Source organism: Chiloscyllium punctatum, chromosome 3 (genome assembly GCF_047496795.1).
Source record: "Chiloscyllium punctatum isolate Juve2018m chromosome 3, sChiPun1.3, whole genome shotgun sequence".
In the NCBI taxonomy this organism is placed as follows: Eukaryota; Metazoa; Chordata; class Chondrichthyes; order Orectolobiformes; family Hemiscylliidae; genus Chiloscyllium; species Chiloscyllium punctatum.
Window position 1 is genome coordinate 106,697,863 of NC_092741.1, and position 23,783 is coordinate 106,721,645.

Sequence of the window (23,783 nt, forward strand, 5' to 3'; positions counted from 1 at the left end):
AGCCCAACAAGTCAGGTATAGACAGGATAGAGCGAGTGAATACTTAGATGAGTATAAAGAAGGTAGGAGTATACTTAAGAGGGAAATCAGGAGGGCAAAATGGGGACATGATATAGCATTGGCAAATACAATTAAGGAGAATTCAAAGGGTTTTTACAAATACATTAAGGAGAAAAGGGTAACTAGAGAGAGAATAGGGCCCCTCAAAGATCAACAAGATGGCCTTTGTGTGGAGCCACAGAAAATGGGGGAGATACTAAATGAATATTTTGCATCAGTATTTACTGTGCAAAAGGATATGGAAGATAAAGACTGTAGGGAAATAGATGGTGACATCTTGCAAAATGTCCAGATTACAGAGGAGGAAGTGCTGGATGCCTTGAAACGGTTAAAGGTGGATAAATCCCTAGGATCTGATCAGGTGTACCCGAGAACTCTGTGGGAAACTAGAGAAGTGATTGCTGGGCCTCTTGCTGAGATATTTGTATCATCGATAGTCACAGGTGAGGTGCTGGAAGACTGGAAGTTGGCAAACGTGGTGCCACTGTTTAAGAAGGGTAGTAAAGATAAGCCAGGGAACTATAGACTGGTGAGCCTGACCTCAGTGGTGGGCAAGTTGTTGGAGGGAATCCTGAGGAACAGGATGTACATGTATTTTGAAAAGCAAGGACTGATTCGGGATAGTCAACATAGCTTTGTGTGTGGGAAATCATGTCTCACAAACTTGATTGAGTTTTTTGAAGAAGTAACAAAGAAGATTGATGAGGGCAGAGCAGTAGATGTGATCTATATGGACTTCAGTAAGGCGTTCGACAAACTTCCCCATGGGAGACTGATTAGCAAGGTTAGATCTCATGGAATACAGGGAGAACTAGCCACTTGGATACAGAACTGGCTCAAAGGAAGAAGACAGAGGTGGTGGTGCAGGGTTGTTTTTCAGACTGGAGGCCAGTGGAGTGCCACAAGGATCGGTGCTGGATCCTCTACTTTTTGACATTTACATAAATGATTTGGATGTGAGCATAAGAGGTACAGTTAGTAAGTTTGCAGATGACACCAGAATTGGAGGTGTAGTGGACAGCGAAGAAGGTTACCTCAGATTACAACAGGATCTGGACCAGATGGGCCAATGGGCTGAGAAGTGGCAGACGGAGTTTAATTCAGATAAATGCGAGGTGCTGCATTTTGGGAAAGCAAATCTTAGCAGGACTTATACACTTAATGGTAAGGTCCTAGGGAGTGTTGCTGAACAAAGAGACCTTGGAGTGCAGGTTCATAGCTCCTTGAAAGTGGAGTCGCAGGTAGATAGGATAGCGAAGACGGTGTTTGGTATGCTTTCCTTTATTGGTCAGAGTATTGAGTACAGGAGTTGGGAGGTCATGTTGCAGCTGTACATGACATTGGTTAGGCCACTGTTGGAATATTGTAAGCAATTCTGGTCTCCTTCCTATCGGAAAGATGTTGTGAAACTTGAAAGGTTTCAGAAAAGATTTACAAGGATGCTGCCAGGGATGGAGGATCTGAGCTACAGGGAGAGGCTGAACAGGCTGGGGCTATTTTCCCTGCAGCGTCGGAGGCTGAGGGGTGACCTTATAGAGGTTTACAAAATTATAGGATGGATAGGATAAATAGACAAAGTCTTTTCCCTGCATTCGGGGAGTCCAGAACTAGAGGGCATAGGTTTAGGGTGAGAGGGGAAAGATTTCAAAGAGACCTAAGGGGCAACTTTTTCACGCAGAGGGTGGTACGTATATGGAATGAGCTGCCAGTGGATGTGATGGAGGCTGGTACAATTGCAACATTTAAGAGGCATTTGGATGGGTAAATGAATAGGAAGGGTTTGGAGGGATATGGGCCGAGTGCTGGCAGGTGGGACTAGATTGGGTTGGGATATCTGGTTGGCATGGACAGGTTGGACCGAAGGGTCTGTTTCCATGCTGTACATCTCTGTGACTCTATGACTCTATAAGTCAACACCGTTCCTCCAAAGAGTAACTCACCCAGACCCATTTCCCTCTTACTAATGCACCTAATACTATTTAGCATGGCAATTTAGCATGGCCAATTCACCTGACCTTCTCATCTTTTGACTGTGGGAGGAAACCGGAGCACCTGTAACGACTCTGTGCTGACATGCATTTTTTTATTATGTTGCTTCTGGTTTTTTTGCCCATCAACTTGGTTCATAAAATGTCTGTCTTCCTCATTCTGCAGGGACTTCCAGCACTGGTACATGCTGAAAGCAGTGACGAGTCACTGGTAAGATTTCAGAACTTTTAATGCATGTTACTCAATCTGATATTTTCCAGGAAATTAATTTAAATGAAGTATCTGTTCCTTTTTAGTGTCCCAATGCATGCCCCCCAGGGCTACAGGGCTATGCTGGACTTCCAGGAATGAAGGTAAGGGTCCAGTTAGTTTATCATAACAGAAATCTGTAGGTCGGGTATCACAAATCATTGGATTTGACTTTAATGAATATTTTTCTCTAATTCATTTGCCTCTTGATATTTAGGGGCATAAAGGTGTGAAAGGAGAGGCTGGTGAACCAGGCAAACAAGGACACAAGGTAGGAGAAAGTGTTGCTTGCTGGTTTTGCCATAAGCCTGTACAAATTAACTGTAGTTCCTTCTGTTTGTTTCAATCACAGTGGTAAATCTATTACAATAACTTAAAGTCCAACTTTCATATTAACATTACATAACAACAATAGAAATTACTGGAAAAACTCAGTCTGAAGAAGGGTTATAGACCTGAAACATTAACCATACTTTGTTTTCACAGATGCTGCTAGACTTGCAGAGTTTTTTCAAAATTTCTGTTTTTGTTCCTGATTTCTAGCATCTGCAGTTCTTTGATTTTAAAAATGACATTACACTGGCATGAGTCAAGCATCAAATCTTCTCTTGATTAATTGTAAGATTTGTCAGTCCTGGATGAGATGAAGATGGTTTGTTTAGTATTGCTATGTCATGCCTTAATAAATTTGTATTTGATTTCTGAAATGCTTGCATAGCATTTATGTTGTGAGTTTCTATCCTTTAATCTTTTTATGTACTCCATTTTCCATGGTGTTAGATTGGGATGGTTTACAGACAGGAAGCTCAAACCAAGGAGTTGCTGAATGGTTATAGATGAAATCACTTTAGTGATAAGTAAAGCTATCTTCTCTTTTTCGTCAATCCCTCTAGATTGAGGATAATTTATTCCACTCTGATGTTGTGAATCTTGAGATGACTAAACAATCTAAAGCTGGATCTCCATAGGTTGGGGAAGGCAGTGTTTGAGGAGTTGGGTGGGAGGGATGCTCATATTCCACATGGTCTTTCTGCTGTTTGCACTGGGTGTACACCTGGGGGCTGTCAGAGACACTCAAGTTTATCAATTCCTTCATGGATGCTTCTTTTCCAGTTTGGTGGCCTCGGGAAAGAGGTTCCCATGAGTTAGTGGGATATTGTATTTTGTTTGAGATTGTTTGAGGATATCCTTGAAGTATTTCTTTTTCCCTCAAAATGAGGATAATGAATGTACTATAGCTAGCCTTGTGGATAATACAAAAATAGGTGGGTAGGCACTTGGTGAGGATGATTTAAAAAATCTGCATAGAATTATAAGAAACTTAAAGTGAGTGGACAGAAACTTGGCAGATGGAATATAATGTTGGAAAATGTGAAGTTATGTTCTTTAGAGAGAGCTGGGTGTTATTTCAATGGAGGAGATTGTTGAAAGCTACAGAACAGAAGGATTTGGAGTTCACATCCATGATCACACAAATAAAGCATTGAAGTTCAGTAGGTAATAGGGAAAGCAAATAGAATGTTGACCTTTATCTCCAGGGAATGGCAAATACAAGAAGAGTGATTTTGCTTTACAAAGCACTGGTCAGACCACAGATGAAAAACTTTGAGCAGTTTTGGACTATGTATTTAAGGAAAGATTTACTGGCATTGGAAGAAGTCCAAAGATAGTTCATTTGGCTAATTCCAGGTATGGAGAGATTATTTATGAGGTTGATTAGGTTTGGGCCAAGTGCTGGAAAATGAGATTAGAATAATTAGGTAGTTGTTTTTGACTGATGCAGACTTGATGGCTGCAGGCTTTTTGCTGTGCTGATCTCTATGACTCTATAATGCATTATTGAAGGAAATTAGCATTGGAAAGAAGATTTACAGGACAGCTGAAAGTTAATAAGTCCCTGGGACAAGATAGCTTACACCCAAGAGTTTTGAATGTGCTGTCTGAGGAGATTTTCCAAAATTCCATTGATTCTGGAGTGACTCCTACAGATTGGAAGCTTGCTCATGTTACCACACTAGTTAAAAAAGAAGCAAGAGAGAAAACAGGGAATTACAGACCCATCAGCCTTGCATCAGTCAGAGAGAAGAATCTATCACAAAGTATGTAACAAATGGACACTTGGGTAACAGTGATCTAATAGGGTATATTGAACATTGGATTCCCAAATAGAAAACCATTTTAATAAACTAGTAGCTTTTTTTTGGGAAGTTACTAACAAAATTGATGAAGAGTAGACAATGAATGTAGCATATTTGAATTTTCAGAAATCTTGATAAATTTTCCCACAGGAGGATGGTGAGCAAAAGTAAAGCGCATCGGAAGGGAGGTGATGGATAAAGTAATTCTAATAAACAGGAAACAGAAAAGGAATCATAGAATCCCTACAGTGGGGAAGCAGGCCACTTGGCCCATTGAGTTCACACTGATCTTCCAAAGAGCATCCCACCTAGACCCACCTCCCAACCCTATTCCTATCACCCTGCATTTCCATGGCTTATCCACCAAGCCTGCATATCCCTAAACACTGTGGGGCAATTCAGCAATAAATGGGCAATAAATGTATTATTGTCACATTGGCAGGATATGACTAATGGGGTATGACCAGGATCAGTACTTGGACCCCTGCTTTTCACAATATAGATCAATGATTTGGATGTGGGTACCAAATGTAATATACAAATTTATGGATTGACAAAGCTATGTAAGAAAGTGTGTTGTGAGAAAGATATAAAAGATTTTTAGGGGTATTTGGACAAGCTTGGTCATTCAGCAAGTACATGACAGATGGAATATAATGTGAAAAATATGAGGTTGTCCACTTTGGTTGGAGGAAAAGATGTGTAGAGTATTTCTTAAATTGTCAGAGGTTAGGAAGTGACGATGAAAGAGTCCTAGGTGGCCTTGTTAACAAGTCATTAAGATGCAGCAAACTATTGAGAAGACTAATTGATTATTAGCCATTATTGAAAGAGAATTTGAGTGTAGGAGTAGTGAAGTCTTGCTTCAATTGTATAGGAACTTGGTTAAATCACAACTGGTGTACTGTGTGTGGATTGGGTCTGCTTACCTCGGGAAAGATATTACTAGATTGAGGGAGATAGAGGAAAGATAGAGGGAGTACAATAAAAGTTCACCAGACTTGTTCCTGGGATGGCAGGACCATCCTTTGAAGAGAGATGGTGCAATTTGAGCCTGTGTTGTCTAAGGTTTTGAAGAATGAGAAGTGATCTAATTGAAACCTACAAAACATTTTGAGATAGGCAGGATAGATGTAGGTAAGTTGTTCTGGCTGGATGGTGAAGGGGCACTATTTAAAAATAAGGGGCATGCCATTTAGGATAAAGATGAGGAGGAGTTCTTTTATTCTTTGAAATTCTCTAGCCTGCAGGGTTGTGGAAGCTTAGTTCTTGAGTACCTTTTAAGTAAATATTGATAAAATTTTGACGATCAATAGTGTAAAAAGTTAAGGGGGTAATGGGTGTGAAAGTGTTGATATTCCATGATCCTATGAAATGATGGAGAAGACCTGGGGGCTAAACCTGCTGTTCCTATGTTCCTATTTTACAACGACACCTGCAGACTTCTGAATGAAACAGTAGTGAAGTATGTCTCAGTACCAGAGCTGATGTTCAGTCCTTCAATCAATGGTTGAGAGATCAGAACAGGCTTCAGTAAGAACGTGTTTTCCAGCCCTCCTGTCTTCATTCAATGCCAAATACAACCATGTGAATGGCAAAGTATTGTATGGAATAACTCTAGCTGTAAATATATTAGGGTATGATTGACACATTTGGTTGATCATTTAGATGCAAACAACATAACAGGCTTTCCAAATAAAAAGCTAAACATATTGGAACTCCTAGGCAATTGTCTCTTCAATTTATTTTCACTTACAGTTCTATACAGTCACTTTAAGCTGAGACCAAGTTGGGTTGAGGCTAGTGAGTTAAAATGAATGAATATGACTAGTTTCTCCTGAATTGTCACTAAATTTGTAGCTTTCTCAGTTCCCATATAGTTTGTACTCCTGTTGTCATTAATTCAGTGGCAATGGACCTCCTTCTGTTTGATATGATTTTGTCCTTGTTGCTTTGAACTGTGTCACGGTTCCTTGGCCATTCTGTTTGTAAATGGGGCAGAAACCTGCTCGTATTGCTTATTTCACTCTGCTTTGTTTTTGTCTTTTAGGGTGAAGAAGGAGAACAGGGAGTTCCTGGAGATGTAGGCGCTCAAGGCCCACCAGTAAAGTATTTCGCTCTTCAAATATATCTTGCAATACTGTCATTGGAAACGTTGGGCTGATTTCCAATTTTTACCAGCAGATGTCGAAGGGCAATCTCAGATTAACTGCTCATTTTACACAGCCCCCACCTCTGCTGTGGAAATAAATGAGTTCTGTATAAGAGGAGGTTGATCTACTATCCCTTGTTCCATTTGCACTTGCAGATCACAATAGAAATCAGGCAACTAGAGCCTGTTTTTAAGGATTGTAAAATGACCTTGGGTTTCTGCTGCTGTGCATTACTGAATTTGCTGAAAGTGCTTCAAGATTTAAGATTCTTAAGGCAATGGAAAGGGCTGTTATGGTGCAGTGGTATATCCCTACCTCTGAGCCAAGAGATGTGGGTTCAAGTCCCACCTGCAACAATGGTATGTAATAACTCTGAAGAGGTTGTTTAGAAAGATATCTTAAGGCAATGGACACTGAATTATGCCTGAGAATGCCACAAACTGTTGTACCAGGAGGGAAGATGCACAGGAAGATTTTGGATAATCCAAGATGGAGGATGAGAAAAAATTGTGGCTGGAATAGCTGCTCCTTGTTTTTGAGGTATGTTCAAGATTGGAGCTGATTTACTTGAATTCTAAGAGCAGTGATTATTGTTTGATAAGCTGTTGAATTGTTTTGGAATTTCGGGGGAGAAAGATCAAACAATGGCACTTTTAGAAAGGAGGAGGAGAGACACAGCAGTGACCATGTGGCAACTGAAACAAATGAAACAAACAGAAATATACCTGAACAGCTGACTGCCTCTGCTGTTTGGTTTCAAACATCTCCAGACATTGGAGTTAGTCTAATATGTGCTTTTCCTGTCTGATGTGGGAGATTAGGGAGAGTTTCCATGTTACTGATGGTTATGTCTGCAATAATTGTGTTTGGTTGTGAATCCTATTGGATCATATGGACCAGTTGAAGTTGCAGTTCGATGCAATGAGGAATTACAGGAGCTAGAGGGTGTGATGGATGGCAGTTGCAGGAAGGGAGAAAAACCACAAATATAGTCAGATAGATGGGTTACCTGCAGGAAAAGTAGGAGAGGGAGTTAGGTAGTGCAGCAGTCTCCCATGGCTATCCCCATTTCAAATAAGTTTGCTGTTTTAGCAAATGTAGAAGGTAATGGACGCTCAGGGGAATGTAGCACCCAGCTTTCCGATACTGAGACTGGCTCTAATGTAACAGGGGGTATGTCAGGTTCTAACAGATCAATTGTGATCAGGGACACTCTAATCAGAGGCCCAGACAGATGTTTCTGCAGCTGACAGTGAGACATCAGAATGGTATGTTGCCTCCCTGGTGCTAGGATCATAGATATCTGAGTGCAGAATATTTTCAGAGTGGAGAGGGACCAGCAGGAAGTCCTTTTATATGTTGGAACTAACGACATAAGAAGACAAAAGAACAAGATTCTGAGGAGAGAATATAAGAGGTTTGGCAGGAAATTAAAAAGAAGATCCTCAAGAGTTGTAATATCTGGAATACTCCCAGTGCCATGGGCTAGTGATTGGAAGAATAAAGGGATACAGCAGATGAATGTATGGTTGAGGAGCTGGTGCAAGGGAGAAGGATTCTCATTTTGCATCATTAAACTCTCTTCTGGGGTAGAAGTGACCTGTATAAGAAGGACGGATTGCAAGGGAGTCCCCTTAGTTGGAAGGGGACTAATATACTGGCAGGGAGATTTGCTAGAGCTGCTCAGGAGGACTTAAACTAGTAAGAGTTGAGATTGTGTTGCTGGAAAAGCACAGCAGTCAGGCAGCATCTGAGGAGCAGGAAAATCGACTCTTCGAGCTGGAGCCCTTCATCAGGATGAAGGACTTGTGCCTGAAATGTCGATTCTCCTTCTCGGATGCTGCCTGACATGCTGTGCTTTTCCAGCAACACGCTCTCAACTCTGATCTGCAGACCTCACTATCACCTAGTTGATTTAAACTAATAAGAGGCTGGGTGGGACCCAGGGAGATAGTGAGGAAAGAGATCAGTCTCAGACTGGTACAGTTGGGAAAATGGTGCAGTCAAACTATCAGGACAGGCAGAAACAAAGGAGAAAATGAGGCAAGACTGATAAATTAACTACATTTATTTTAATACAAGAGTTCTAACAGGTAAGGCAAAATGAATTCAGGGCATGGTTGGGAACATAGCGATTACAGAGACATTGCTTAGGGATGGACACAACTGCCAGCTTAATATTCCATGATATAGATGCTATAGGAAGCATAGACAGGGGGACAAGAGAGGAGGGAGAGCAGCGTTTTTGATTTGGGATAACATTACAGCTGTACATCAGGAAGATATTCCTGGGAATACATCCAGGGAAGTTATTTGGGTTGAACTGAGAAAAAGAAAGGGATCATAACCTTATTGAGTTTGTACTGCAGACCCCCGAGTAGTCAATGGGAAATGGAGAAGCAAATTTATAAGTAGATCTCAGTTATCTGGAAGAATAATAAGATGGTTATGGTAGGGGATTTTAACTTTCCAAGCACAGACTGGGACTACCATAGTGTTAAGGGCTTGGATGGCGAGAAATTTATTAAGTGCGTACAAGGAAATATTCTGATTCAAATGTAAATCTACCTACTAGAGAAGGTGCAAAACTTGACCTACTGTTGGAAAATAAAGCAGGGCAGGAGACTGAGGTGTCAGTGCGGGAACATTTTGGGACCATTATTCTATTAGATTCAAAATAGTGATTGTAAAGGATAGTTAGGATCTAAAAGTTAAACTTCTAAATTGGAGGAAGGCAAATTTTGATGGTAATAGGCAAGAATTTTAAAACGTTGATTGGGGACAGATGTTTGCAGGTAAAAGGATGGCTGGAAAATGGGATGCCTTCAAAAATGAGATAATGAGAATCCAGAGACATTATGTTCCTGTTAGAATGAAAGGAAAGGCTGGTAGGTGTAGGGAATGCTGGATGACTAGAGAAATTGAGGTTTTGGTTAAGATGAAGAAAGAAGCGTATGTCAGGTATAGAGAGCAGAGATCAAGTGAATGCTTAGAAGAGTATAAAGACAGTAGGAGTATACTTGAGAGGGAAATCAGGAGGCCAAAAAGGGGAGATTGTTTTTCAACAAATAGGGTTAAGGAGAATCCAAACAGTTTTTATAAATACATTAAGGACAAAAGGGTAACTTGGGAGAGAATGGGGCCCCTTAAAATTCAGCAATGCCACCAATGCGTGGAGCCGCTGAAGATGAGGGAAATACTAAACGAGTATTTTGCATCAGTGTTTACTGTGGAGAAATGTAGAAGATAGAAAAATGGACAGTGACATCTAGGAAAGTGTCCATATTACAGAGGAGGCGGTGCTGGACGTCTTAAAACAGATAAGGGTGGATAAATTCCAGGGTCCTGATCTGATATATGCTACAACTCTGTGGGAAGCTAGGGAAGTGATCATTGGGTCCCTTGTATCATCCATAGCCACAGGTGAGGTGCCGGAAGACTGGAGGTTGGCTAACATGGTGCCACTATTTACGGATAAGTCAGGGAACTATAGACTGGTGAACCTGACATCGGTGGTGGGCAAGTTGTTGGAAGGAATCCTGAGGGACAGGGTTTACATATATTTAGAAAAGCAAGGATTGATTTATGCATGAGAAATCGTGTCTCGCTAACTTGATTGAGTTTTTTTGAATAAGTAATGAAGATCGTACACATTTCAGTAAGGTGTTCAACAAAGTTCCTCATGGTAGACTGGTTATCAAAACCTGGCTCAAAGATAGAAGATCGGTGGTGGTGGAGAGTGGAGAGTTCAGACTGGAGGTTCATGACCAGTGGTGTGCCACAAGGGTCAGTGCTGGCTGCAATGCTTTTCATCACTTATATAAATGTTATAAATAAGTGAACATATGAGGTATGGTTAGTCAGTCTGTAGATGACACCAAAATTGGAGGTGTAGTGGTCAGCGAAGAAGGTTACCTCAGGGTACAATGGGATCTTGATCAGATGGGCCACATAGCTGTGGACTGGCAGATGGAGTTTAATTTATTTAAATGAATTGTTGAATAAAAATGCACCTTCCTCAGTGTTGGCACTGGGACAGTAACCTAACTAGTTGTATACAAGTGCTAGAGAGGCACGATTTGAATCCACAAACTTCAGACCTGGATACAAGTGCATTACCAACTGTACAACAGTTGGCATTGATCCTGCAAACAGCTTTGCTCAGTTGGACAATTGGAACGAAGATGTTAAAATTGTCTGCAATAGTTCCAACAGTTTCTAATATTTATTTGCTCTTTTAACAAGAAGTTTTCTTGTGAACTTTAGGGTATTCAAGGTCCTAGAGGTTATGCTGGTATGGATGGACGAAAGGGTGATATGGTAAGTTAAACTGATGAAAATAGTTAAGCTCAAACAATTCTCAGTCCCCATCTCATTAACTTGCAATTTATATCTTTCTGTGCCAAACCTCTTCTGACTTAATGCCACATTTAAAGAAAGCTACATAAGTGACACAGCAGGTTTTTAAATTGAATCTGTAATTTCCTCCCAGAGAAATTAAAGATGGTTAAGGAGAGTTAAATCTCAACTTAAAGAGGAATACTGCACAATTGTTTTCTCGTCACACATACCATAGATTATATGATGTGAGACTATTTTATAGCTATCTCAAATAATGATTAAACTTAAAAATAATATTGAGTAACTATCTGATAGAGGAAAATGTTGCCGTGTTATGGGAAATGAGCTTGAGTTTTTGACTAGAAATAAAGGATTATAGAAACAGAATTAGGCTGTTAAGCCCCTTGAGCCTTTTCCTCCATGCAGCTAATCTGGGACTCATTTTCCCTCTTGGTCCTGTATTCCTTAATGCATTTGATGACCAAAGACCAAACAATCTCAGCTTTAACACTAATATTATTATCATAAGAAAATATGCCTTTCGACCTCTTGAGCTTGCATCACTATTCAGTATGATCATGGCTATCCTGATTGGGACATTAACTTCACTCTCCTGCATACAATGTCTCCTCAACTCCTCTGTCAATTAAAAATATGTCTAACTCAGCCTCGAATGTATTCAGTGACCTTGCTCTCTGGTGAAGACTACTCTATCGACTAACAACCCTCTGAGGAATCCTCGTCTCCTCTGTCTTAAATGGGGCACTTGTTCTGGAGCTGTATGCTCTAACTCTAGATTCCCCAAGAAGGCTCCCCTTCTAGCAACACAAATTCCTAACCTCAAACTGTAAGTCCTTTCAGAATCTTATACATTTCAATAAGATCACTTCCACTTCTTCAACCAAGGAATCAGTCAGGTAAATCTTTTCTGAACTGCTTTTTACGTAGGTCAGGACACTAAAACTTTACAAGTACTCCAAATGAAGTCTTGCACAAGGCCCTGTATAGTTGTAACAAAATTTCCCTTTATTTATGCAATCGTCTCCCTTGTAATAAAAGCTGGCATTCTAATTGTCATCTTAATTACTTGCTTTACATGCATGGTAATGTTTTGTGATTCATGTAGCAAGACATCCAAATCCTTCAGTATGTCCAAGTTCTGCAATCTCTCTCCACTTAAGTAACATTTTGCTTTTCTATTCTTGTCAAAGCGAACGACCTCACATTTTCCAATGTTATACTCCGTGTGCCACATTTTTGCTCACTCACTCACTCAACCTATCCATAACTTCTTTGCATATTCCTATGTATTATTTATTTATTTGTTTTGATGTGATGTGGGGGTCACTGGGTATTACCCATCCCTAGCTGTCCTTGAGAAGGTGATGATGAAGTGCCTTCTCGAGCCCATGCAGTCCATGTGCTGTTTTTGAGAGTTCCAGGGTGTTGACCTAATGACACAGCTTACTCTCCTACCCATGTTTGTGTCATCAGCAAATTTAATTATCACATTCTCAGTCTCTCCACTTAAGTCATTAAAGTCTTTCATAAATAGTTGAGATCCTAGCACTCTGCTAGATACGCTTTCCCAACCTAAAGATGAGTCATTAATTCTGAAATGTTGCTTCTGTTTACCTAAGCAATTCTCTGTCTGTGAAGATACTTGTGCATTTATCGTGTGCAATAATTTTTGATATATATCTTATAAATGCATTTAAAAAGTCCAAATAAATCACCTCAGTTGGTTCCCCATTAACTACCCTATTTGTTGTTACTTCAAAGAGCTCAAATAAAGATGCTATATTTGTCATATACCAATTACCTGGGGCCTTTCCAGAATCTCATGAATCTTGGAAGATTATAACTTTTTTCAAGCCAATAGGTATTAGTTGGTCAGGTCCATGGGGACCGTCAGTGTTAATCCGGTATTACCAACACTTTTTCCCAGTGATTGATTGATTGCTTTAAGTTCCTTATTTTTTTCTCTTGCTTTATAAACAGCCCTGGGGTATTCTTGTGACTTCTGCAATGAAGACTGATTCAAAATATGTGTTAAGTGCTTCCTCTATTTTCCTGTTTCCCATCATTAATTCCCCAATGTCACTCACTAAGGGCTAATGCTCACTTTAGCTTCCTTCTTCATTTTTAAATAGTTACAGAAACTCTTAGTATTTTTATTGCTAGGTAGCTTTGTCCAATCTTCTAACCTACCACTAGTTTTTGCAGTATTATATACATTTTCCTTCAACATAACTTCCTTAAATAGCCATGAAGTGATCTAGAATTAATTATGATTTGCAGAAGAGAGTTTAAACTTCCACCACTATGTGCATAAATATATAATTAGTAATTGCATCGCAGAAAGGTCTGGCTTCAATACTAAGATAATACCTCCTCACCTTGCCCTGTCTACTTTAAATAATGGGCAATACAACCATAGGTTTGTTTAATCTTACCTTATTATACGCTTAGTGTTCAGGTATTACTCTGGCAAATCTACAGTGCACTTCCTCCAGGTCAATATCTGCTGCTTAAAGTGTGATGCACAGAATGTTCCCAGTGAGTCCTGATGTGGTTTAACCAAGGCTTTGTAAAATGGAATCTAAACTCTCAGAGCAGCACACAGGGCTTTCCTCTCTGCCGTAAAATTCAATTCTATATTTTAAAAAAGTATACTTTTGTGCTTTTGTTTCTTTTTGTGGGGCAATGGAACCACTCCTGGTGCGCTACACTAGCTTATGCATGTGCGGAAGAAGCCAGGCTACAAATTATTTGTTTCTTTAAGTGAATAAATACTTTTGTATTGAGGTCAATGCTATTACCAATTGGTTTACATGTCATTTTCCGACAACGATGAAGTTGGGGCCAGTTCCATAACAGGTATCAACGTTCCACAGTGAGTTAGCTCCCCTCTTGCAAAATTTCCATTGCCAATAATTTCCGTGAAATGTCCTACTCAGCACTGCACCTGGTGTGAAAGCCAAGCAGAATGAAAGAATTTTCTTAATTTTCAGTCAACCTGCCTGCTGGTGTCAATAGGTGTAGAGATTCAAGAGCAGAAGTAACAGAATTGATTGGGAGCTCCTTCTTGCTCATTCTGTGAATGTTGACCTTGAGGTATTATGCTTACCTTTACACTTATAATTGGTTGAGTAGAATGTTGAGCAGAGATTTCAGTGATGTTGGCAGCCATGTGATAAAGGAGTGACTATATTTAACGGAATGCCTCTGCTGCAAATTTAACATGTTTCTTCACTGCCACAGAGAACCAAACATTAGCCATCATATTATTTTGATACATGACAGCTGATTTAATGAATGGTGCTACCATGTTGGAAGTTCTTTCAAATGGTTATCACTGTTGGAAGATAGCAGACTGTACAGATCCCATTATAATTATTGTCAGTGCCCTGTGCAGGCATTGCTACATATAGCAATGTAACTATTGAAGTTCATAACACTGTCAAAAGAATCGCTGTTGGATATTTTTCCTTCTAAAACCATCTTCTTGGCTTATTTTTCCAGGGTCTTCGTGGATTGGATGGCGAACCTGGTGGAATTGGTCCTATTGGTTCACCTGTAAGTAATGCATATGTAATTGTCCTTTTTTATTTAGCCACCAAGTGGTATGAATGTGAAACTCACTACCTCAGGGAACTATGCAGGCAAATAGCATAGATGCAGTTCCGGGAAGCTCAACAAGTGCATGAGACAGCAAGAAATAGAAAATCATTCTGAGAGGAAAGATGAAATAGGATTGGAAGGAAGCTCAGATTGAGAATAAACTGCACCACAGACCATTTGGCTTCGGTGGCGTCTTTAGTGTTGTACAGTGTATATGGTTACAACATAATTCTGATTATGTTGGTTAGCTTTTTCATTGTTACTGTGTCCAATTGCCAATATCCTCACTTCTGACAATGGGGCATTCTGGGAGCTCACTACTGTATTAAAGAAAGAAAGATTGCATTTAAATAGCACCTTTCACGTCCCAAAATACTTCCTGGCTGATTAAATTTTTGTACTCGTTATAACCTATGGAAATAGAGCAGGCAATCTGCACATAGCAACATCCCACAAGTGGCAGTATGATATCATCAAGCAATACTACAGGACTCTGGGGAATACAACAGTAGACCCAGTAGGTTGGTGGTGAGGGAACAAAGGGGGATAAGTCAGTGTTCTGATGATGGAAATATATGATCTTAATAATGAAAATTTTTATAATGGTGTAGCATTGTAGAGTTAACCTCCTATTCCACTGTCTCCTCATGCGTTCTATTTATACCATAACTCATGAAAGGTTTCACTGTTAATGTTTATGTTAAATGTGACTGAAAGCGATATGCTGTGACTGTGGACAGAGTGCTGCTTCTTGGTAATCCATGAATATCCAGAATTGATTATGTGGAAGTTATGATATCACATTGTGTCAGTTGAGTTCCAAAGTGACCACCCGTTAATTTATAGCTCCAAAGGTAATGAATTGAAGTTGTTGATTTATTGCTGAGGTGATAAATATATCCTTGAACAAAAACTGCAGATGTGCTGCCAATATACATAAACGATAAATCCTCAGGACCTGATCATATGTATTCCAGGACATTGTGGGCAGCTAGGCAAGAAAAGGAAACAGCAGAGCAATGGGCCTAACGTCAATGGTGGGTACTTTGTTGGAGGGGATTCTGAGACAGAGGAAAGACAAGGATTGATTAGGGATAGTTAGGCTTTGTGTGTGCATAACTGTGTTTCACAAATTTGATTGAGTTTTTTGAAGAGTTGACCAAGAAAATAGATGAAGCCAGGGCAATGTAGATGTTGTCCTCCCGACATGGACTTTCACAAGGCCTTCGACAAGGTTCTGCATTGTAGACTGCTTAGTAAAGTTAGATCACATGGGATCCAGGGAGAGCTAGCTGCTTGGATACAAACTTGGCTTGCTGGTAGGAGATAGAGGATTGTTGTTGAGACTGGACGCCTGTGACCAGTGGTGTGCCACAAGGATCAATATTAGTTTCACTGTTGTTCATCATTTATATAAACGTTTGGATGAGAATGTAGGATGTGTGGTTAGTAAGTTTGTGGATGACACCGAAACTAGTGGTATAGTAGACAGTGAAGAGCGTCATCTAAGAGTACAGTGCGATCTTGAACGACTGGGCCATTGGGATGAGGAATGGGATGGAAATTAATGCAGAGAAATGTGAAGTATTGTATTTTGGTAAGATAAACCAGAACAGAACTTATATAGTTGATGGTAGGGCCCTGGGGACTGTTGTCAAACAAAGAGACCTGATGAAGGACTTATGCCTGAAGCGTCAATTCTCCTGCTCCTTGGATGCTGCCTGACCTGCTGTTTTTCTAGTGCATATTTTTAGATCTGCTCTCCAACATCTGCAGTCCTCACTTTCTCCGAGACAGGGTGGTGAAGAAGGCATTTGGCATGCTTGCCTTCAGTGGTCAGAGCGTTGAGTACGGGAGTTAGGACTTTATGTTATAGCTTTACAAGACATTGGTAACACCACATTTGAAGTACTGTGTACAATTCTGGTCATCCTGCTATAAGAAGGATGTTACTTAACTGGAAAGGGTTCAAAAAAGATTTACAAAGATTTTACAGAGACTGGAATGTCTGAGTTATAAAGAGAGACTGGGGCTATATTCCCTGAAGGATAGGAGGCTGAGTATTAGTTCTGTCCTAATTTATCTCTGCACTAACTTTGAAACAGTCAAGGTAAGAATAATCTGATATTTATTAACAAATAAAGTGTTATTTAGTAAGTGCAAAACCAATGGATATTTATTAATTTCACTTATACTAATTACTCTTCCACAAAATAAATTCCACTGCTTTCCCAATCATTTAGGTCCACTTTATTGTGGGGTTTTGAAGTTTCCCTAATTTCTTCAATTTTAGCGTGAAATTTGGCACTAATCCAACTCCATTGAAAAATAAAGGCTCAGTATTAGGAGTTCTAAATTTAACATGCCATAATTCTACTTTCAAATCACCCTATTTAGAGATGTTATGACACATCTCTGGAGAAGATGGGGGTTGATCTTATGTCTCCGGGGTTAGAGGTAGGGACACTACTCTTACACAATAGAGCCCCTTTGCTGCAATTATTGAACTAGTGCCCGGGCTTAAAACCTGGTCAACTGCTTAACCTAGAAATGGATGTAATTTTTATTTTCACTGAATCAACAGTTTTTGTAAGGTATTTTCTAATCAACGTGCACCTCTGAGTTTCGGGGGTAGGCACACTACCATTACACTACAAGAGCCTGATGCTGTAATTCTCAGTTTAAGTTTTTGAGTGTCAGCATATGTGACTTGAATGGTAATTACAGCATTAATTAGAGTCGATGAGATGACATTACTAGCTTGTGGTCATTTCATTATGCTGAGTCAGAATAATTTTCTGCAGCTGTCTGGCACTGTTTTGACTGGCAAGACAATTAATTTAGGGTTAGACATGAGTATTAGAGGGCAAAGAGAGAACCCCCAACTCCCTTCTCAGCTCACCCTTTCCATTCCTCCTGACTGACCCCGCCTTCCAGCTACCAACCAAATTCATTCCTCCCATCAACCAACTAGGTCACTCCTTCTACTGTGTTCACCTCTCTCTACCTGACTACCCGCCCATCTTCCCAACCAAAACCCTCCCTGAACCCCCCCCCCCCCCTTTATCTGCAGCTCTCCTTACACTCACCCCCAGTCCCGAAGAATGCTTATACTTGAAACGTTGACTTCTGCACCTCCTGATGCTGCCTGACTTGCTGTGTTCTTGCCTCCTGCTTGTCTACCTTGGATTCCAACATCTGCAGTTTTTTTTGTCTCTTACTAGGTTTTGGGGAATCAGCAAGTGAGTTCTTCACAACATGATTCTTAGCTGCTGACCTACTCTTGGAGCCATTATATTGAGATATGGTTGAAGTATCAAATATATTAAAGTGTTAAGTGTTTGAAGTGAAAAGTTTGGGTTTGCTGAGTCATTTCATGTTAATAATTTAGCATACCTCAAGGATGCTGTACTCCTGATCCAGAGTGTTACTTGGTGATACTAGAGCATTTGTTCATTAAGATTGTACATCAGTGGTGGTCACTGAATGGCTTTGTTTTATTTGGGATTTTAAAAAGTATTGCAGTTTTCAGTTAGGTGCATAACAGTATTGTGTCATAGCATGACATTTTGTTAGGGTAATGTGTGCAGCAAAGTTGCAGTCCACATAATGACTATTTAATAGTTTGTGAAAGGTGTGTGACAATTGTCTATTCCTTTTCAGGGAGATGTCGGCCCTCAAGGCCCTCTGGGTGAGCCTGGCCCTAAAGGTGATCGCGTAAGTCACATTATGTTATTCATTATTTTTCTCATGTGTGCGTACTTTTCACCTCAAATAAAAGATTCTCATTCATTTTAGATCATCACATATTCATTTAGTAACTGTGATGGACTTAAGTAAAAGCTTTGTTTTGTAACTGGGAAAAACCAGTGACCACAAGAGGAAAACAATACACAGAGTTATGATGAACTGCAGAAACTTACTGAAAGAAGCAGAATCAATAATTTTCTAATGGGTCTTGGATAAATATTTAATGAAAGAAATTTTTAGAGTCTGGGGAAAAATGCATGTGATGGAACTAACTGAAGAGCTTCTTTAAAGCTCCAGTACAGGCATTATGGGTTGAACAGCTTCTTTAGAGCCCGACCTCTCTGTGATGTGTAGACACAAAATAAGAATGCATTCCTGAGCCTTATTCATTTTTTTCTTAAGCTAACTCATCAGCCTACATATTGGAATCCAATTTGTCTTGTGGTTTGGCTTTTACAATGGGCTTTGTATCATTGGAGCATCTACTGGAAGATCCAGTACAGAGGTCAACATAACCTGCTGTCAGTGGGAAATGTTCTACAGCCTCCTGATGCCCTCTCCTCTGATTTACACTTCCAATGTGTGAAGCTGTGTGCAACTCATAAAACTGACCTGATCTGTCTTTCTTATTTAAACTGCAGGGTCGCCCTGGTCCCAGGGGAATTACAGGGTCTCCAGGATCAAAAGGAGAACCAGTGAGTGTTTCTTCATCAGTTTTCTTATTTATTTACCAGAAGATATCAGTTTAGCTCTTACTTTATTTAACTGCTATCAGCTTATGTCTGAAAAGTCAATCTTGGATATCCATTATATTAAAATGCAACTGTGAGTTTGGAAAAACAGGACAAACCTTGAAATCTGAAATAAAGAAAAACATCTAGAAAGGGTATGGTAACCAAGGGAGAACAAATCTCTAAAGGGAAGAAATGTACTAATGTTTTGAAATCAAAACAGAAAGTGCTAGAGAAACTTAGTAGGTATGGCAGCATCTGTGGAGAGAGAAATAAAACCAAGGTTTCAACTCTATCGTGACTCCTCTTCAGAACTCTGTAGAAAAATCCATTTGACTTGGAACGTTAACTCTACTTTTTGCTCTCCACAGATGGCCCAGATGTGCTGAGTTTCTCCTGCATTTATTGTTTTATTTCAGATTTCAAGCATTAACACTATTTTATTTTTAAGTTAATGATTTGACCGTGATTAGGGATGGGCAATAAATGCTGGCCAGCCAGCGATGCCCACATCCCACAAAATGAATAAATAGAAAAAGTATTTTACTAAAATAGTCCCAACCCCGAGGTATGAACATTGTCTCAGTCTTCCCAGATAATGACTGAATGTTGCATTTATTTTCTTGTCAATTTGGTACTTCCTTGTCACCTGTACACAATGTAGAGCTCATTTGCATAATCAGTTGAATTCACTGCGCTGCTGCTCCTGAAGAACCTTGTGTTTTCTGTACAAGGGATTACCAGGTGTTGATGCACGGGATGGTATACCTGGGATGCCTGGATCAAAGGTAAGATTGAAACCTTCCAAATTCTTTCAGAAATGTTTTGCCTCATTCATCAACTTGAGTTTTACAAACTCCTTCTTTACTTTCTTCGTAGGGTGAAGCTGGCAAACCAGGAGCTCCAGGTGAAGCCGGACCTCGAGGTTTGCCTGTAAGTGTAACTTCTGCACGTGACTTAACATAAACTGCTAGAACCGCTGAATGTCTTGAAATGCATAAAGGTGGATAAATCCCCAGGACCTGATCAGGTGTACCCTAGACTCTGTGGGAAGCTAGGGAAGTGATTGCTGGGCCTCTTGCTGAGATATTTGTGTCATCGATAGTCACAGGTGAGGGTCCCAGAAAACTGGAGGTTGACTAACGTGGTACTATTATTTAAGAAAGGTGGTAAGGACAAGCCAGGAAACTATAAACCGGTGAGCCTAATGTCAGTGGTGGGCAAGTTATTAGAGGGAATCCTGAGGGACAAGATTTACATGTATTTAGAAAGACAAGGACTTATTAGGGATAGTCAACATGGCTTTGTGCGTGGGAAATCATGTCTTACAAACTTGATTGAGTTTTTTGAGGAAGTAACAAAGAGGATTGATGAGGGCAGAGTGGCAGATGTGATCTATATGGACTTCAGTAAAGACATTTGACAAGGTTCCCCATGGGAGACTGGTTAGCAAGGTTAGATTTCATGGAATACAGGGAGAACTAGGCATTTGGATACAGAACTGGCTGAAAGGTAGATGACAGATGGTAGTGATTGAAGGTTGTTTTTCCCTGATCTGGAGGCCTGTGACCAGTGCCACAGGATCAGTGCTGGGTCCACTATTTCTCATCATTTATATAAATGGTTTGGATATAAATGTAGGAGGTATAGTTAGTAAGTTTGCAGATGACACCAAAATTGGAGGTGTAGTGGACAGCAAAAAAGGTTACTTCAGATTACAACAGATCTCAATCAGGTGGGCCAGTGGGCTGAGGAGTGGCAGATGGAGTTTAGTTTAGATAAATGTGAGGTGCTGCATTTTGGGAAAGCAAATCTTAGCAGGACTTGTACACTTAATGGGAAAGTCCGAGGGAATGCTGAACCAAGAAACCTTGGAGTGCAGGTTCATAGCTCCTTGAAAGTATAGTTGCAGGAAGATAGGATAGTGAAGAAGGCGTTTGGTATGCTTTCATTTATTGGTCAGAGTATTAAGTATAGGAGTTTGGAGGTCATATTGCGGTTGTACAGGACGTTGGTTTGGCCACTTTTGGAATATTGTGTGCAATTCTGGTCTCTTTCCTATTGGAAGGATTGTGAAACTTGTAAATCTTTTCTGAACCCTTTCAAGGAAGTTGCCATGGTTGGAGAATTTGAGCTATAGGGAGAGGCTGAATAGACTGGTGCTGTTTTCCCTGAAGTGTTGAAGGCTGAGGGGTGACCTCATGAAGGTTTATAAAATCATGATGGGCATGGATAGGATGTATAAACAAAGTCTTTTCCGTGGGGTGGGGGAGTCCAAAACTTGAGGGCATAAGTTTAGGGTGAGAGGGGAAAGATATAAAAGGGACCTAAGGCGCAACCTTTTCACGCAGAGGGTGGTGCGTGTATGGAATGAGCTGCCAGAGGAAGTGGTGGAGACTGGTACAATTGCATCATTTAAAATACATCTCAATGAGTATATGAACAGAAAGGGTTTAGAGGGATATGGGCCAAGTGCTTGATTCAGTTGGGAAATCTGGTCAGCATGAACAAAGGGTCTGTTTCTGTGCTTCTACATCTCTATGACTCTGTAACTCTAGGTTTCAGAGTGGATCTGTAGGGAATCATTATTCTGCCCGAACAATTGGAGTTGTGACAGTTTCTTTCCTTGTTTGGAGCACTTTGGTTAGACTGCAGCTCACATATGTACTAAAAACCAAGATGCCTTCACAATAGGTAGCAATCAAACTCAAGCAGGCATCAAGTGGAAAATGAGTGGAGATGGCTGATGAAGAGGGACATGAAGGAAGTGCGATGGAGTAAAGGAGTTGGAGTGTATGAAGAACAGATAGGTGAGATTCTCTCATCAGTGGTAGAGTGCAAGGAGGGGAGAATGGGCATTAGCTTCATGGGTGTAGGGCTGGAGGGGGAAACTGAAATTTGTTAGTGCAAGGAGAGATATAGAAGAGAATGAGGATTATTTGCTCAGACATAACAAGTTAAGGATGGGAATCTATGGTGAATTGATTTTGTGTGGAACAGGTGGTATCTTCTTAGGGCAAAAGCAAGAAAGAATTAAGGAAATTCAATTGTCTAATGGCAAAGATACCTCAGGCTTTCATTCGTAACAGGGTAAAGGCATAAAGGTTGGGATGGAAATCTGGGATATTTCACAGGATGATATGAGGTTGGACCAGATGTTGGACTGGGAAGATAACATGTGTCATTGAGCTCTATTCTTTAAAATTTATTCTTATGCGATATGGGCATCACTGGTGATACTAGCATTTTGTGTCCACTCCTTAATATTTTGAACTGAGTGGTTTGTTCAGTCTTTTTAAGAATCAATCACGTTATTGTGGATCTAGAGTCGCATGTTGGTCAGACCAATTAAGAGTGGCAGATTTCCTTGCCTAAAGGACTTTTGTGAATCAGATGGGGTTTTATGACCATGATCCACCATTCCGAACCCATTTGAATCATATCACCAGGGCATTAATTGGTACTCCTAGATTTCAACTCTATCAGCGTTCTACTGCACCATTTCCCCCAAAAATCATTTTGGACAGTCAACACTGAAACATAGAAAATAGAAGCAGAGGTAGGCCATTTGGTCTTTCAAATATTCAGCAGAATCAGTGGATAAATGCTGAGTTTCTGGTCAAGCTGAACCTGTTAGCTTTCATCCTGACATTTTGACATTGCAATACCTCTGGCTTATCCACATCTTGACAACAAGTGGAGAGTCAAATGTCACAGCATAACATTAAAGATGATGGCAACGTAAAAAAGAATATTGTGGGCACATTATTTAGGTTCTGTTGACAAAGGGCATCATACAGATGTGCTAAGAAGTGGTGAGTGAGGAACTCAAATAATGTGCATGTGAACATTGGGAGGGGAGGTACTTAGCTGTGGTGGGAATGGAATTAGAACATGAAGCAGCAGTGATGGAGGATGTTCAAGTGATTGACAGATAGCATTGAAAACAGGCAGAGATTGAGGAAAGATAAAGAGGCTCAGTGACAGACACACAATCTGCCAGTAATGTCTCTGATTAGGGTAGTCTTAGTGTTACTGATTGAATGTATTGCAAGCTGTAGGGATTCAAAAAGTGAATACTGGGTATCCTTTTGCTATCAAGAGTGTGATAGCGAAGAGGAAGTGGACAAGTAGTGAAAAAGAACTGAGGGTCAAGGATTGTGTAATTATGGTGGTTTCGTGTGTAAGAGGGTCTGGTAGATAAGTTCTGGTTATGTTTTTATGCATTCCAGCTGAGGAGAGGGATTTCAATGGTTGGAAACTGGTCAAGGGAAGAAGCCTTGGAAAAGTGATGTGCTTGGTAACATGAAAGGAGTTCTGGACTGTTGTCAGACTGGAGCTAGGGTCAAGGAGGGACTGGAGATATTAGGGAGAACAGAATCACAGGAATCACAGGACTGTGCCATTCCTCTCATGGATTTTGAGTATTTTTACAGTGACAACAGATTTAGAGACAATGCAATCCCCAAATGTCTAGCAGAGATGAAGATGAAAGAGTGGAAGGGAGTGAGTTGAAAGAGTCTGATAAGAAAGAAGAGGGGTTTAGAATTTCATTGCCCTTTGAGATGATCATTGAGGTGTAAATGAAGATAGATTTGCTGACTGGTTTTTAAATAAGTCAAGCTCTATGTGTGCATGAGCTTATCACCTGGAGTTGAGGACGCAGTTCTAGGATTGGAGTGAGGGATCATGAATTGGGATTATGCCATTGAAACCACAGGTAGACCAGGTAGAAATGGTGACTTATT

General features: G+C 40.3%; 1 protein-coding gene across 1 annotated transcript in view; it reads left to right on the plus strand.

Annotated features, from left to right (window-relative positions):
• The window catches only part of col9a1b (collagen, type IX, alpha 1b), a 154,887-nt gene that overhangs the window by 43,930 nt on the left and 87,174 nt on the right, over positions 1–23,783 (plus strand). Inside the window, exons 10-19 of the mRNA XM_072558078.1 lie at positions 2,215–2,259; positions 2,346–2,402; positions 2,516–2,569; positions 6,487–6,540; positions 10,856–10,909; positions 14,456–14,509; positions 18,218–18,271; positions 18,946–18,999; positions 19,770–19,823; positions 19,915–19,968. Coding sequence (XP_072414179.1) covers positions 2,215–2,259; positions 2,346–2,402; positions 2,516–2,569; positions 6,487–6,540; positions 10,856–10,909; positions 14,456–14,509; positions 18,218–18,271; positions 18,946–18,999; positions 19,770–19,823; positions 19,915–19,968 — 534 coding nt within the window. The remainder of the gene's footprint in view (positions 1–2,214; positions 2,260–2,345; positions 2,403–2,515; positions 2,570–6,486; positions 6,541–10,855; positions 10,910–14,455; positions 14,510–18,217; positions 18,272–18,945; positions 19,000–19,769; positions 19,824–19,914; positions 19,969–23,783) is intronic.